Source organism: Oncorhynchus clarkii, chromosome 22 (genome assembly GCF_045791955.1).
Source record: "Oncorhynchus clarkii lewisi isolate Uvic-CL-2024 chromosome 22, UVic_Ocla_1.0, whole genome shotgun sequence".
Taxonomy (NCBI): domain Eukaryota; kingdom Metazoa; phylum Chordata; class Actinopteri; order Salmoniformes; family Salmonidae; genus Oncorhynchus; species Oncorhynchus clarkii.
This window is the reverse complement of record NC_092168.1, coordinates 36,845,250-36,862,327: the sequence shown is the minus strand read 5'-3', so window position 1 is coordinate 36,862,327 and position 17,078 is coordinate 36,845,250. Positions and strand designations below refer to the sequence as shown.

General features: G+C 43.0%; 1 protein-coding gene across 4 annotated transcripts in view; it reads left to right on the top strand.

Moving 5' to 3' along the window:
- The window catches only part of LOC139380841 (semaphorin-5B-like), a 288,353-nt gene extending 272,110 nt beyond the window's left edge, over positions 1-16,243 (top strand). The window contains exons 19-24 of one of the 4 annotated variants that reach the window (XM_071123937.1): positions 150-320; positions 5,263-5,337; positions 5,755-5,892; positions 9,415-9,459; positions 10,096-10,301; positions 13,019-16,237. In XM_071123937.1, the coding sequence (XP_070980038.1) occupies positions 150-320; positions 5,263-5,337; positions 5,755-5,892; positions 9,415-9,459; positions 10,096-10,301; positions 13,019-13,189 (806 nt within the window). In that variant the 3' untranslated portion in view covers positions 13,190-16,237. Of the gene's footprint in view, positions 1-149; positions 321-5,262; positions 5,338-5,754; positions 5,893-9,414; positions 9,460-10,095; positions 10,314-13,018 lie in introns of all 4 variants that reach the window. The other 3 variants (XM_071123938.1, XM_071123939.1, XM_071123940.1) reach the window with 3 other exon arrangements.
- Positions 16,244-17,078: the final 835 nt, after the last annotated feature.

The window sequence follows — 17,078 nt, the reverse complement described above, 5'->3', positions numbered from 1 at the left end:
TGATCAATCTGGTCTTCTAGTTAGACTTTATGTGTGTCTGTTGCAGCTAGAAGAGGATAGCATTTCATATGTTGATTTTTGCCTAGTTGGCGATGAAAGAGGTATCTGACCTTGCTTGCGTGTTTTTGTGTGTGTGTTTTCCCATCTAGTGAGTGGAGCCTGGTCCTGTTGGTCATCCTGGTCTCAGTGTTCGGTACCCTGTGGTGGAGGGCACTATCAGCGTACCCGCTCCTGTAACAACCCCAGCCCTGTCAACGGAGGAGATATCTGTATTGGCCTACACACTGAGGAAGCGCTGTGCAACACACACACCTGTGACGGTAAGGCAAAGACACACATATCCATCAGAGTCGCAGGCTTTTCTGTTCTTTACATGAATGAATGAATTACATGTTATTTCCGTGTCAAATTGCCAGTTGGCGGCCCATCCCTTATGGCATTAATTGACACATAAACAAACATTACAATAATTCACTGTGGTAATTAAATGATAATTCTTCTTCTGGTGTTCTCTGCATTGCGCATCGCATAAAGACTGGAAAAATGTAAGGTAAAAATCACTACATAATAGTAAATAAGGTTATCCAAACAATAACTACATTCCAAGAGCAGTTTAATAATATACATACACACTGTATTTAAACACATACACACATACACACTGTATATACAGGTATACACATACACACTGTATATATACATATACACACATACAGTTGAAGTCGGAAGTTTACATACACCTTATTCAAATACTTATTCACAATTCCTGACATTTAATCCTAGTAAAAATGTCCTGTCTTAGGTCAGTTAGGATCACCACTTTATTTTAAGAATGTGAAATGTCAGAATAATAGTAGAGAGAAAGATTTATTTCCTCTTTAATTTCTTTAATCACATTCCCAGTGGGTCAGAAGTTTACATACACTCAATTGGTATTTGGTAGCATTGCTTTTAAATTGTTTAACTTGGGTCAAATGTTTCAGGTAGCCTTCCACAGGCTTCCCACAATAAGTTGGGTGAATTTTGGCACATTCCTCCTGACAGAGCTGGTGTAACTGAGTCATGTTTGTAGGCCTCCTTGCTTGCACACTTTTTCATTTCTGCCCACAAATGTTCTATAGGATTGAGGTCAGGGCTTTGTGATGGCCACTCCAATACCTTGACTTTGTTGTCCTTAAGCCATTTTGCCATGACTTTGGAAGTATGCTTGGGGTCATTGTCCATTTGGAAAACCCATTTGCAACCAATTTGCTTCAATATATCCACAAAATGTTCCTACCTCATGATGCCATCTATTTTGTGAAGGGCACCAGTCCCTCCTGCAGCAAAGCACCCCCACAACATGATGCTGTCACCCCCGTGCTTCACGGTTGGGATGGTGTTCTTTGCTTGCAAGCCTCCCCATTTTTCCTCCAAACATAACGATGGCCATTCTGGCCAATCAGTTCTATTTTTATTTCATCAGACTAGAGAACATTTCTTCAAAAAGTACAATCTTCGTCCCCATGTGCAGTTGCAAACTGTAGTGTGGCTTTTTTATGATGGTTTTGGAGCAGTGGCTTCTTCCTTGCTGAGCGGCCTTTCAGGTTATGTTGATATAGGACTCGTTTTACTGTGGATATAGATACTTTTGTACCTGTTTCCTCCAGCATCTTCACACAGTCCTTTGCTGTTGTTCTGGGATTTATTTGCACTTTTCGCACCAAAGTACGTTCATCTCTAGGAGAACGTGTCTCCTTCCTGAGCGGTATGACGGCTGCATGGTCCCATGGTGTTTATACTTGCGTACTATTGTTTGTACAGATGAACGTGGTACCTTCAGGCGTTTGGAAATTGCTCCCAAGGATGAGCAATTTTTTTCTGAGGTCTTGGCTGATTTCTTTTGATTTTCCCATGATGTCAAGCAAAGAGGCACTGACTTTGAAGATAGGCCTTGAAATACATCCACAGGTACACCTCCAATTGACTCAAATGATGTCAATTAGCCTATCAGAAGCTTCTAAAGCCATGACATCATTTTCTGGAATTTTCCAAGCTGTTTAAAGGCACAGTCAACTTGGTGTATGTAAACTTCTGACTCACTGGAATTGTGATACAGTGAATTATAAGTGAAATAATCTGTCTGTAAACAATTGTTGGAGCAATGACTTGTGTCATGCACAAAGTAGATATCCTAACCGACTTGCCAAAACTATAGTTTGTTAGCAAGAAATTTGTGGAGTATAGTTAGTTTGTTAGCAAGAAATGTGTGGAGTAGTTTATGTAAACTTCCGACTTCAACTGTACATACATACATAACATATACAGATAAATAAATACAGAAAAAGACATAAGAAGTTATTTGAACCCAGTCTGGCACAAAGAGAAGATTCATATGGGAGACAAGTCTATACACAATCTATATACACACATACCATTTACCACATAGAAGATTCATATGGGAGACAAGCCTATGCACCATCTATATACACACATACCATTTACCACATAGAAGATTCATATGGGAGACAAGCCTATGCACCATCTATATACACACATACCATTTACCACATAGAAGATTCATAATGGAGACAAGCCTATACACATTCTATATACACACATACCATTTACCACATAGAAGATTCATATGGGAGACAAGCCTATGCACCATCTATATACACACATACCATTTACCACATAGAAGATTCATAATGGAGACAAGCCTATACACAATCTATATACACACATACCATTTACCACATAGAAGATTCATATGGGAGACAAGCCTACACACATTCTATATACACACATACCATTTACCACATAGAAGCTAAACATTGTTTTTTACAATTTCATTATAGGTAGCACTTTTTCTTTTATTCCAGGCTTTATAGAAATATTCCGCAATCGGAAATACACAATGGACAAAACACAATTCAGTTTCTCCTCATCACTCAGCCACATCATGCCAGGGTATATCTGGTGGCCTGTCTCCTCATCACTCAGCCACATAATGCCAGGGTATATCTGGTGGTCTGTCTCCTCATCACTCAGCCACATAATGCCAGGGTATATCTGGTGGTCTGTCTCCTCGTCACTCAGCCACATAATGCCAGGGTATATCTGGTGTGCTTTCTGGAATAAGAACAGTTGCATATCGTGGTAGGAAGGGCAATAGAGGATCAAATTAGTTTCATTTTCTATTTCTTAGTGGTCACAATAGTTGCATAGTCTTTCCTAATCAATGCATTGCAAGCCTATCGTGATAATTGTTCACTGATCAATACTGTGCCAGTCAGCACCTTGTTATGTCACTCCAGGGAGGGGTGTGAAAGAGGTGCATATTGGGAAACGGAGTTCCCATGCCTATTCCCTGCTGTGCTGGGAGGCAGCCCAATTGTGTCTGATAGTGTACCTTGTTGCCCAATAATGTGTGACGATGTGACATGTATACTGTCTATCTAACCAGGCCCTCTGCTCTGTGTAGTGTCTCTGTGTAGTGTCTCTGTTTCCTATAGGACTCTGTAATATGTATGAGTGTGAGCCAGCTATAGCTAATGCTGGACTGGGTAGAAAGTTACTCTCAGACATTCCTCTGAATAAGCCCACAGCCTTAATGAGAGACTAAATCTAATCTCTTGTCTAAAGAGTTTGTCTGATTCCTATCCTAACCCATTCTTTATTTTCCAGCAAACTGGCCAGTGTCACTATTTATTGTGTTCCTGCTGCGGCGTCCAGTGTGTGTGTGTCTGTGTGTTTACGTGATTAACTATACTTGCAGGGACCAGAAGTCCCCACAAGAATAGTAAATGAAAACATTTTTACCAACTGGGGACATTTTGTTGGTCCCCACAAGGTCAAATGCTATTTCTAGGGGGTTCAGAGTTAAGGTTAGAATTAGTGTTAGGGTTATAATTAGGTTTAGGTTAGGGTTAAGTTTTCCCGTTGAGGTTAAGGTTAGGGTTAGAGTACGGGTTAAGGAAAAAAAAAAGATTTTGAATTGGACTGAGCTGTGTGTCCCCACAAAGTGTGTGTGTGTGTGTGTGTGTGTGTGTCTGGCAAACTGTCATTCATATTTAATTAGACCAGCTGTCAGTCAGTCAGTGGGAACTGAGGAGTTCTCCCTGATGGTAATTAAAGACAAGGAAGGGAATTGGTTTCTGTCTTTTACTTGGACTGCGTCCCAAATGGCTATTCCCAAATGGCTATTCACTATTCCCTGGTCAAAATATATAGGGAAGGCTTCCTGGGTGGCACAGCGGTCAAAAGCAGAGCACCGCAGTGCTGAGGCACCACTACAGCCTGGGATTCGATCTGCAAGCTGACTCCGGTTGTCAGTCGAACTGTGGATCCTCTGACACATTGGTGCGGCTGACACTCGGGTTAAGAGAGCAGGGTGATAAGAAGTAGGAGGCCAGGTGGGTCATGTTTCAGAGGACGCATGACTCCACCTTCGCCTCTACCGAGCCCAATGAGGAGTTTCAGAGATGAGCCAAGGGACCTAATTTCAGGGAGAAAATGCTTGTGGCCATATCACCCTGAACACGCCTGTTCAGGGTCAGTCCTGGTTAGTACTGGGACTGGAGACCGCCTGGGAATACCAGGTGCCTCAAAAAATAACAAACAACCCTTTTCATCTGGTTAATGTTCTCTTTTGATGTAGGGCTAACACTTCCTATTAGCTAGCTGTGTGTGCCTGCACGCCTGTTCAACTTCATGTGTGTTCAACTTCATGTGTGTTCAACTTCATGTGTGTTCACCTTCATGTGTGTTCACCTTCATGTGTGTTCACCTTCACGTGTGTTCACCTTCACGTGTGTTCACCTTCACGTGTGTTCACCTTCACGTGTGTTCACCTTCACGTGTGTTCACCTTCATGTGTGTTCACCTTCATGTGTGTTCACCTTCATGTGTGTGCCCCTGCTTGTGTCCACAGTTTGCCATGCTAATGTCTTGTCCTCATCTGTCTCCTGCTTCGGTACATTTACCGACAGGCAGGACATTGGTCATCTATTCCCTATAGATACAGTGAACCTCCAATTAGCCGAAAAACCTTGTGTCTGTCAGTCCCCGGCCTATCTGATGGCCTTGTCAGAGATGGCTTGATTAAATAGATTGTGCTAACTAATGAAGGACAGGAGTGTGTGTGTGTGTGTGTGTGTGTGTGTGTGTGTCCATATTAGTACAGCCTCAAGAGTCGCAAGGACACCAACTCCCTGTGAGGCTGTCCTAATATGGATGCTGTACCGTCAGGGTTGTGTTGTGTTGTGTTGTTCATTGTAGACTGGTGTGGGGAGATCAGAGATCACGAGGAGCAGCTTCGGCAGCCTGTGGCTGAAAGGCTGACTGATAGGAGAGGTAAACAAAATGGCAGCCATCATTCATTGGGTGAATGGCTTTTGGCATCACGGGTTGGAAACGGGGGAGAGGGTTCTGGGAGAGGGTCTTTCCTGTTTACTGTACACAGGCGCCTGTCGCCTGGGAAACATGGCTAACACTTGGTTCTTGACGAAAACATCTTGGCTATGCACTAAACAAACTATGGGTTTGCTTTCTCAAAACAGTTTACCTCACAACCACTTGGGTCTGTTTGTATATGGCTAGGGTTGTTAGGGTTGTTTGTGGCTGTGCGGTGGTGGGGCTAGTTTGTTTGTTTTCATGCGCTTGGGTGGTCAAGTTGGGTTCCAGGCATGTTAAGAATGCAGCGGTTACCTCAACTCAGAGTGAATCTTTGGTCATTTGTCTGTGTACTGACGTTTGTGTGTGTGTGCGCAGGCGGCTGGATGGCCTGGTCTCTGTGGTCAGCATGTGATGACGTAGGGCTGCAGGTACGCAGCCGGGTCTGTGGGGCTCAAGGCTCCGCCCCCTGTGTGGGAAACAGCACTGAGCACAGGGACTGCAACGAGATTCCAGGTGAGCCATACACACTTTCATCATATATGTCATCATCATCGTCACCACCAACATCATCATCATAACCGTTATCATTTTCATCATCGCCATCGTTCATAATCATCACTATCATCATCATCATAACCGTTATCATTTTCATCATCATCACCATCGTTCATAATCATCACTATCATCACTATCATCACTATCATAACCATTATCATGATCATCATCCTGATCATCGCCATCGTTCATAATCATCAATATCATTATCATAACCGTTATCATGATCATCATCATCACCATTTAATTGTTATTATTTTTTCACCTTTATTTAACCAGGTAGGCCAGTTGAGAACAAGTTCTCTGTGACATGGCCAAGATAAAGCAAAGCAGTGCGACACAAACAACACAGAGTTCACATGGAATAAACAAACGTACAGTCAATAACACAATAGAAAAGTATATATACTGTACAGTGTGTGCAAATGTATTAAGATTAGGGAGGTAAGGCAATAAATAGGCCATAGTGGCGAATAGGCCATAGTGGCGGGCAGGTGCAGGCAGCGATCGGTTGAAGAGCATGCATTTAGTTTTACTTGTATTTAAGAGCAGTTGGAGGTCACGGAAGGAGAGTTGTATGGCATTGAAGTGCATCTGGAGGTTTGTTAACACAATGTACAAAGAAGGGCCAGAAGTATACAGAATGGTGTTGTCTGCGTAGAGGTGGATCAGAGAATCACCAGCAGCAAGAGCGACATCATTAATGTATACAGAGAAAAGAGTCGGCCCGAGAATTGAACCCTATGGCACCCCATAGAGACTGCCAGAGGTCCGGACAACAGGCCCTCCGATTTGACACACTGAACTCTGTCTGAGAAGTAGTTGGTGAACCAGGCGAAGCAGTCATTTGAGAAACCAAGGTTGTTGAGTCTGGGGGCATAATCACTCTGAGATAATGACAACTCTGAGATAATAACAACTCTGAGATAATAACCACTCTGAGATAATAACCACTCTGAGATAATAACCACTCTGAGATAATAACCACTCTGAGATAATAACCACTCTGAGATAATAATCACTCTGAGATAATAACCACTCTGAGATAATAATCACTCTGTGATAAAACCACTCTGAGATAATAACCACTCTGAGATAATAACCACTCTGAGATAATAACCACTCTGAGATAATAATCACTCTGAGATAATAACCACTCTGAGATAATATTCACTCTGAGATAATAATCACTCTGAGATAATAACCACTCTGAGATAATAACCACTATGAGATAATAACCACTATGAGATAATAACCACTCTGAGATAATAATCACTCTGAGATAATAATCACTCTGAGATAATAATCACTCTGAGATAATAACCACTCTGAGATAATAACCACTCTGAGATAATAACCACTCTGAGATAATAACCACTCTGAGATAAGACGCATCATACACATAGGGACAAGTTCTTGGACACAGATTGACAGAAAGCCTATTGTCTTTTATCAATGGCGGTTATGATATCATTTAGGGCCTTGAGCGTGGCTGAGGTGCACCCATGACCAGCTCGGAAACCAGATTGCATAGCGGAGAAGGTACGGTGGGATTCGAAATGGTCGGTGATCTGTTTGTTAACCACCATTCATAATCATCGCTATCATCATTATCATAACAGTTATGATCATCATCAATGACAGTGTTCATAATCATCACTATCATCATTATCACTATCATCACCATCCACGTCATCACCTCCACCATTATCATAATCACTCTGAGATAATAACCACTCTGAGATAAGACGCATCATACACATAGGGACAGTTTCTTGGACACAGATTAAGTCTAATACAATACAAAAAAGAATGGATATTCTCTATAGAAAGTGCTTTTTAGGCCTCCCGGGTGGCGCAGTGGTTAAGGGCGCTGTACTGCAGTGCCAGCTGTGCCATCAGAGTCCTGGGTTCGCGCCCAGGCTCTGTCGTAACCGGCCGCGACCGGGAGGTCCGTGGGGCGACGCACAATTGGCCTAGCGTCGCCCGGGTTAGGGAGGGCTTGGTCGGTAGGGGTGTCCTTGTCTCATCGCGCACCAGCGACTCCTGTGGCGGGCTGGGCGCAGTGTACGCTAGCCAAGGTGGCCAGGTGCACAGTGTTTCCTCCGGCGCATTGGTGCGGCTGGCTTCCGGGTTGGATGTGCGCTGTGTTAAAGAAGCTTGGAAGGTTGGTTGTGTATCGGAGGACGCATGACTTTCAACCTTCGTCTCTCCCGAGCCCGTACGGGAGTTGTAGCGATGAGACAAGATAGTAGCTACTACAACAATTGGATACTACGAAATTGGGGAGAAAAAGGGGTAAAATTCAAAAAATAAAACAAGTGCTTTTTAGTCCATCCATGACAAGACTTAATCCATGTCCGGGAAACTGCCCCCTTCGCTGCTACTTCTATGGATATTTTTTTAGGATTATTATTGTTTAATTCACACCTGCAGTGTTGGAGCTCGGAGTTTAAGTATTTCACTGTACATTACAACTACATCTGCGACCCTGTGCATGTGGCTAAATCAAACATCTAATCTAATCAAATTTCCCCCACCAGAATAAGATCTTCTATCTTAATTTGTGCTAATGAAGTCTACGTAAATCAGGCTTCTTAGAGTGTTCCTCTGATGAGGACCTTGTTAAGGCTGTTTCCTTTCTTTTACTTTTAACAGAGTAATGATGTTTCTGTCCCTGGCTACCAGAGACAAGACAGATGCAATTAGCGTCCCAAAAAGGCACCCTATACAGTGCACTACTTTTGACCAGAGCCCTATAGACGGGTCAACATCATGAAAATGATGCGTGTGCCTCAAAGGCCGAGTGTTGTTACGGTTCTGGGTGACAAGAATGACAAGAAACGGACATGTGGGACAAGAGCTCATTGTGTAACTGTATTTATGTTTTCAATAAACATTGGAAACCAAATATAGTTGACTTGCTATCAACAATCTAATCCCACCATTTCTAAACAACCAACCCGTGTATGTGTCCTGGTCATGAGTATCCAACTATATAGGGAATAGGGTACCGTTTGGGACGCGGCCCAAATCACATCTAATTTCATTGCAATTTCGGAGGAGGCGTTGGAAATCGTAAGGTCACTGGGATGGCGTGTGACACTCGCTCAGCCGAAATTGCCCCAAAATGTAATCATAGGATGGCCACATCTCAATTAAAAACACACACCCTCCTCTTCCCCCCTCTCCCTCCTGATGAATGACTTTAAGTGTCGGTTAAACATCATAGAAGCTAGTCTGCACAACAATCCCAACTGTCTGAAGTTTTCATTAGTGTTTCATGATGTATGTTTCTTTGTGTGTACTGTGTACTGTATACTGTGTGTACTGTTCTGCAAGTACCATCTATCAGTTCAAATCACTCTGAACTCTTGGATGGTTTCCAGATATTTCTGTGCATGGTGAGAATGTGCATGTGCTGGTAGCTGACTGTTTGTCTGTCTCTGCATGTCTGTCTGTGTGTGTGTTGTGTTGCAGTGATTCTCCCTGCGTCTGGCTTTGATAAGGACCAGCAATGCAGAGGTAAGTGGATTAACAACCAACTACAGTACGTGTGAATGCGTGTGTGTGTATGTGTGTGTGTGTTCCATGAATCCTTTCATTCAGTCAGCAGGAGGTAATAGGAGCGCTGTAGGTCTTCCCCTCCTCTACTTTAATCTACCTTTAGGGGGATGCCACCATATCCGTTTTGAAACCATGGCGATGCTGCACAAGCCTTTGAACCAATCATCAGAAGTGGAATATGCATGAGGGAATATGGAAGTGGAATATGCATGGCCATTATAATAAGGTGTAGGAACCATGCTGGGAAGGGTAATGGTTTCAAGGCTGTGCCGCCATTCCATTGGACAGCTTCCAGGTTTGACGGCAGGAGCTTGATTCCCTTGAATGAACCACCATTTTACTAGCCTGGTCCCCAATATGTTTGTGCTGTCTTGCCAACTCCTGAGGTCATTGTCACCATGAATTGGCAAGACAGCACAAACAGATATGTGACCAGGCTACCACTTTGCTGCAATACAATATGTGAAGGAGGATGAGGAGAGAAAGAAAGAGTTATGATGAGAGAACGAAAACGACAGATAACAGACACCGATAATTGAACTAGACATCATGACTGACCTCCTCCCATCTGTCTGCTTTGTTGTTTTTGCACAGCATTCACCTCTCTGCACCTGATAGCCACAGGCGTGTCTTGTTTCCTGGGGGCGGGCCTTCTGTCCTTCCTGGTCTATGTGTACTGTCAGCACTTCCACAAGCCCTCGCAGGAGTCTGCCGTCATACACCCAACCACACCCAACCACCTCAACTACAAGGGCAACACCACACCAAAGAACGAGAAGTACACGCCCATGGAGTTCAAGGTATTGTCACAGGTACAGTATACAAGGGTTGTCACTCATGTGGATAGATACACACACAGACATGCATATACACACACAACAGGCCTGAGTCCTCTGCATGCAGACACACATGCATAGACACACGCACATCCACTGTTGTTTTACTAACCTTGTGAGGACACACAATTGATTCCCATTCCAAATCCTAGTTTTCCTAACCCTAACCCTAGCCCTAACCCTGACCCTAACCTTAACCCCAAAACTTAACTTTAACCCTAAACCTAACCTTTAACTCCTAAACCTAATTCTAACCCTAAACCCCCTGGAAATCGCCTTTTTCTTTGTGGGGGCTTGCAAAATGTCCCCAGTTGGTCAGAAAATGCTCCGTTTATTGGAACTTCTGTTCTCCACAAGTATAATTAAACATGTCCACACACACACACAGACAAACAGATACACACACAGACATATACACACGCAGACATATACACACACAGACATATACACACGCAGACATATACACACACAGACATATACACACACAGACATATACACACACAGACATATACACACACAGACATATACACACACAGACATATACCCACACAGACATATACCCACACAGACATATACCCACACAGACATATACCCACACAGACATGTACACACACAGACATATACCCACACAGACATATACACACACAGACATGTACACACACAGACATGTACACACAGACATATACACACACAGACATGTACACACACAGACATATACACACATAGACATATACACACACAGACATATACACACACAGACATGTACACACAGACATATACACACACAGACATGTACACACACAGACATGTACATACACAGACATATACCCACACAGACATATACCCACACAGACATGTACACACACAGACATATACCCACACAGACATATACACACACAGACATGTACACACACAGACATGTACACACACAGACATATACCCACACAGACATATACACACACAGACATATACCCACACAGACATGTACACACACAGACATGTACACACACAGACATGTACAATTGTCTGCGTAGCAAAGAGATGCTGTAACACCAGCCATTCATATGGCTTTGAGAAGATTTTACTTATGTTTAGGGTTCTTTCATTATATGAGGATGAGTAATAGTGAGAGCTCAGAACTCTTATCTGTCTTCACCTGGTTTCCTTACTCCATGGTGTCTTGTGTCTCTGCCTGATCATAGCCTCAGTCCTTATTATTGGACCCCGTTGGGCTGTTATAGCAACTGACTCCCGCTGCTGTCTATAATGCTGAACCATCATCTCTTGAGAAAGCATCAGCCAAAACATTGAGGTTGGCTCAGCTATATTAAATTCAATAATAAATGTAAAGTCAAGCTGCACCTTCCTGCCCCACCTTTCCTCACTCTTGGACCTAACACCTGCGTGTGCCTATGAGCCACCTTCCGACCCCATCGATCCGTCCCACCGTGGCATTGTCCTTCATACGTATGTCAGGGTTTAGCCTTAGGACCAAGGTCATGATCCATCTAGTTAGTATACATAGTTACATATTATTTTTCCCCCTAATTAGTCAAGTACTGTGCTAGGACAGTCTATCTCAGATGATGGTTGTTGCTTCTCAGAAGGACACCTGATTGTTTTTCTAAAGCTGTCAGCCGCCTGCTGGGTGAGTGATGTGTTGTGGTGCAGTAGTTGAGGCTGGGTTCTAATACCTGGCACTGATGATCAGAGCCATGCAGTGAGATCAGAGGCTTAATAGAATAAGTATGGCTAGGCAGGTTTCATACCACAGGTAGCTAGCTAACTATTAGCCTGGCATCTTAACTGATTTTGCTATGTTTAACCTGTGAGCACAGCATTCAGTCTGGTTTAACCAGGTTAGCTAGCTAGAGCCACTCACTCAACCTGAGAACTACTGCGGTTATCATTGGTCTTTCTTCACAGGCCCTCAAATCCCTCCTCCAGGGCGTTTCAAAATGGCGAACGTTGTTGTGCATTTCACTGATTCTGGAACCCAATTACAGAGCAGGGACCAGAGCTGTTAAGATAAATGACATTACTGAGCAGCCCTCCGTAGTGTTCCCTCCGTCGGCTTGTTGTGGCTTCTAGCCGCCGCAACCTGCCTGTAAAGTGCAAGTGCATTACATTAAGTGTGAGTCCCAAATGACACCCCATTGCCCATATAGTGCACTACTTTCCAAATGGGCCCTGGTCAAAAGTAGTGCACTATAAAGGTAAAAGGGTTCCATTTGGAATGTACACTACAGTAAAAATGTATTTTGTGCTGTTTCCTCATTTAGAAGGACCTACTGTAATTTATTCATCCCTCTCATATTTGTTAATTGATTATGCTTGATTTATGGCTGATAAATCACATTTTGTTGAAGTTTTCTACCTTGCTAAAAGATGCACTTCCAGTACCCAGCACTGTAGCCCACTTTTCAACTTGTAAGAGTATAATATATGGATATTGCTCCTGTCTGAGTCATTGGTAAACTAAACCATCTGTTATGGCACTGTTATGAAACTCTTATGTCACTGTTATGACTGTTTTCTCTACTCTTCCCACCTCACCCAGACATACATTAACAGTATGTTACACTTTACTGAACAGTACGTACCTTTTACACCCTCCAGTGTTTTCTGTCTAAGTTTGTAGCCACTGTCATCTGTTATGATTGTCTTCTCTCCACTTCCAGACTCTGAACAAGAACAACCTGCTCCCAGACGAGAGGTCTAACTTCTACCCAACGCCCCTGCAGCAAACTAACGTTTACACTACCACCTACTACCCCACAGCGCTGGGAAAATTTGACTACAACAGGCCTGACTCCTCCCCTTCCCCTTGCAGGACCTATAACCACAGCTGAGACACACACCCCAAGGACCCCAGCCCCACCTACCTACCCAGACTGAACTCCACCCCCATCGCCATGGTGACAAATGCCATGGTGACTGAACACAACCTAAGACCTGGATCTCATTTTTGCTCTCCTTTCCTTTATCCCATGGTATCGCCAAAATGGTGGGGTGTGTGTGTGTAAGGGTATACCTGGAACGTACTATCAGCACTCTGTAGGGGTGGATACAGTATGGATACTGATGCATCCCCTAGACTCACTAACTAGAGCCAGGAACCTGATCCTGGTACTGGACATCACAGTGTCAACGTAGTGCTTTGATGGAGAGCTGAATGATGAACTCCATAAGACACTATAAGCTACAGTATGGATTTGGGCAATGACTTATCCCTGTGGAACTTGACAACCTGATCGCCTTACTGTGGGTGTTGTGCTATTCAGAGAGGCTAGAGGTGGCCTTAAGAGATACTCAAAATGGCCACATCTTCTCCTCTCTGGTCTGTCTGGTCACCTCTATGAATGAGTCTCTATGACACCAACATCCCCTCTGTCTGCAGCTTTTATCCCCATTCTAAACTCAGAATTCTCCCGACAACAAGTTACCGGGAACATCCCAACCGGCGCATATCCTGGTGTCTGTCCTTGCTTCAGTGCGGTGGTTGCAAATCATGAGGAAACCAAAAAAAATACTAAATTAATTCAAGAGATCAGGAGGCCAATATCAGTTCTATTGTGTTTGGAGGTGGATGGATGAATGCACTCAGCTCACCTCATCACATGACATGAGGAGGACAAGAACCTGGGACTTCAGCTCGGCCATGTTTTTGGGTGGTACTAGAGGACCAGGGGAACAGAGGCACATCCATGGATGGCAGCGTGTGATCGGTTATGGACAAAACACTACCTATATTGGTCCACACAGATACAGACATACTCATTGCTTTATAGACTCTAGTTTTAATCTGCTTATGTCCAAACAAGGCCCCACACATCAGGCTATGTTATGTAATGTATAGGTAGGCTTCCCAGAATGATCTGAACATGGGATAGAGATCTGAGGTGTCTGACTGAGAGAGTTGGAATCAGTTGACGGGATACAGTTGGTACAGCTTTGGGTTGCCTCGGGTGCCTGTCTGTATGCAAAATAGGGGATAATGTGGGGTCAGATTATATAAAGACTTCTAGAAGGGAATTCCCTTGATTCTAGAATGAAATGGATGCATTCTACTGAGCACTGTACCTACCTACTACCGCTCAGTGTGGAGAACTGGACTGCAACCGCATTTTGATATGATATCATACAAGCTAGGATAATAAGCTAGTAGTGTGGCACCTTTTTTTAAGTGGTTTTGTTATGAGGGAGGTTATTTGTTTAATGCTAGAGAGAGAGCGAGAGAACAGTAGTATAGGAGGAAAAGTTTTATTTCACAAATAATAGCTGATTCACTTTTTAGTTTCTCATCAGTTTCACATCACAAAATACATTATTTTTACATTTTTCAAAGCAGCTTAGTAGCCAATGTGTATCTGACATATTTTACAAATAAGAACAAAAAAATAAAACACAGATTCATGTAGAAGCAAATATAAGTCTGACTGTAGCAAATATTAATGGATCCCTCTCTTAACATTGCTAAATCATGCTTAGAAATACTTTGGTATGAGATTAATGTTTTGCTTGTATGTGTATGTTTGCTTGCTTCGTATGTGTATGCCTGTGAGCTTGAATGAGGAGAGGAACAGACAACTCTGTATGTATTTTGTACAATGTAAATGTATTGCTTTATTACATATGACTGTATATGACGGGATCTGTAAAGGACTATGTGCATTTTTTCACACATTATGATGATGGCACTCCTGACGTTCCGCTGGGTTTCTGTGTGTTCCACGTATAAGATGTTAATCGTTGTAAGTTTAAGGAGAGCTGCACGGTTCTCATGGGGAAGCTTGGATCATAAAGGAATTTGAGAAACACAACTGAGCTATATTTTCTTATTATGCCTGATGTTATGCTAATTCAGCAGCGATGCTTCTAGTTCCTCTCATAGAAATAGAAGGATTTTATTCTATCATTCTAATTCTATAGTTCCGCTATATGCACGAGAGCTCTATCTGTACATAAGAGACAGCCTTCGATCTGCAGACCATTAATGACATCTAAAGGTTAGTATAATGTAAATGTATATTATTGTATAGCTAACACTGTTTTTTGTTTTGTTTGTTTTGTTTGAAGCCTTATAGTTGTAAAAAAGTGCAGCAGCTATGTACACACCAACCATGGGGTTTGTAAGGGGATAGAGCTAGTCAATGTGACTGGTTGACTACGGCCTAGACATCTTTTCCAGGGATGTATTCATTCCACCGATTCTGTTGCAAAATGTTTCGCAAACGGAATGAAACGAAGAGGGGCGTACATGAATTTGTCCAATAAAAACTCTTGTTTTTCTCTTTTAGCTTTCCGTTTGGGTCTTAAACGGTTTCCGTAATGAATACACAACAGCTGTTTTGTTACTTTGTGCAGATGTACAGTTTGGCTACATCTTGTGTAGTATCTTAGAGTAACAAAGACAGCCCGTCGTTTTAGAGGCACTTGTGCCAGTTTAATACAGAATCAATGTCACCACCACAATAAAACATTTATAATTAAAAGCCCTACCTTAATAAAACATGTAAAATAAGAACTTGATACAGCAAATGTACAACAAAGAGTCATGTAAATTAGATAAAAGTAATTCTGCTGTTTAGAGGACATCCTGTGGTTTTCCTTTTCCACACACCCACGTTTCTTGGGTTTGTAATTGGCTCCCCCTAAATGGTGACTCCCTCTAATTTGCTTCCCCTGGCCCTGTAGTCACTTTTGATTGGACAAGCTGGATGTCACATTGTGGAGCTCTGTCCCCTGATTGGCTCGGTGCCCTTCTATGCAACTGACCTGGTGGTACTGTTAGATATGTGACATAGACTGTAATCACTGCCTTTTAGACACTGTGAATTTTTTGGTACTCTATATTTTTGTATATTGTACATTATAAAGGATAATAAACCTTGATGCCAACATCACATGAGTCATTTTTGTGTGTGTGTGTGTGTGTGTGTGCATGTGTGTGCATGTACTCCATCACATCACCCCAGTGCAGCACCAGACGGAAAGCTCTCTTCCTGGTGCCAGCTAAGCAGTCAAGAAGAGTGCCACATTGATCAGTGCCAGTGTCTAAATAAAGGATATAATCCTGCTGAAACAGAATATCTTGCCTCAATACCTCTGTATGCAGATGACTCTATATGTACAGGTTTCACCTGATTGACAGCACATATCCATCACTATCATTTTAGACCTACACTAAACTAGACATTTCCCTTAAAGCTGAAAGTATCCATGTACTGGATGTAGCCTACAGTACTGTCCATGGCAGGCCTGACATTCATCTGATATGTCAGGAACTTCACCCCACTCATCCACAGAGAGAAAGTGAGTATAGCGCTGCTTCCTCATTTGACTGGAGTGCTCTCCTGGCCCGGCTGTGCCTCTCCATTACCCAGAGAAGCTCAAGCAGCTGAGAGTGGCTTTATTGATGAATGCAGCGGTTGCATGAATTAATCACCCCTTATCTGCTGAGATGGCTGACTGGCATGGACATGATAGAGTAATCATGGAGTGATGGGCAAGCTGGCTCACAGTTTTGGGGGTCACTATCCATCTACAGTAGTCTTGTCCTATGGACTAATGCTGCTGAGTACTGTCCTATGGGGATGGTTGGTGTGTGAGGTAACTATGATGATGATGAGGGTACGAGTCAGTGTCCTCTTGGCTGCAGAGCTGCAAGTTAGTATCAGTGTCCCCAGTTCTCTTTGTTACTTCAGATGCACCACTGCTAACATCTTCAGGACTCTGCTT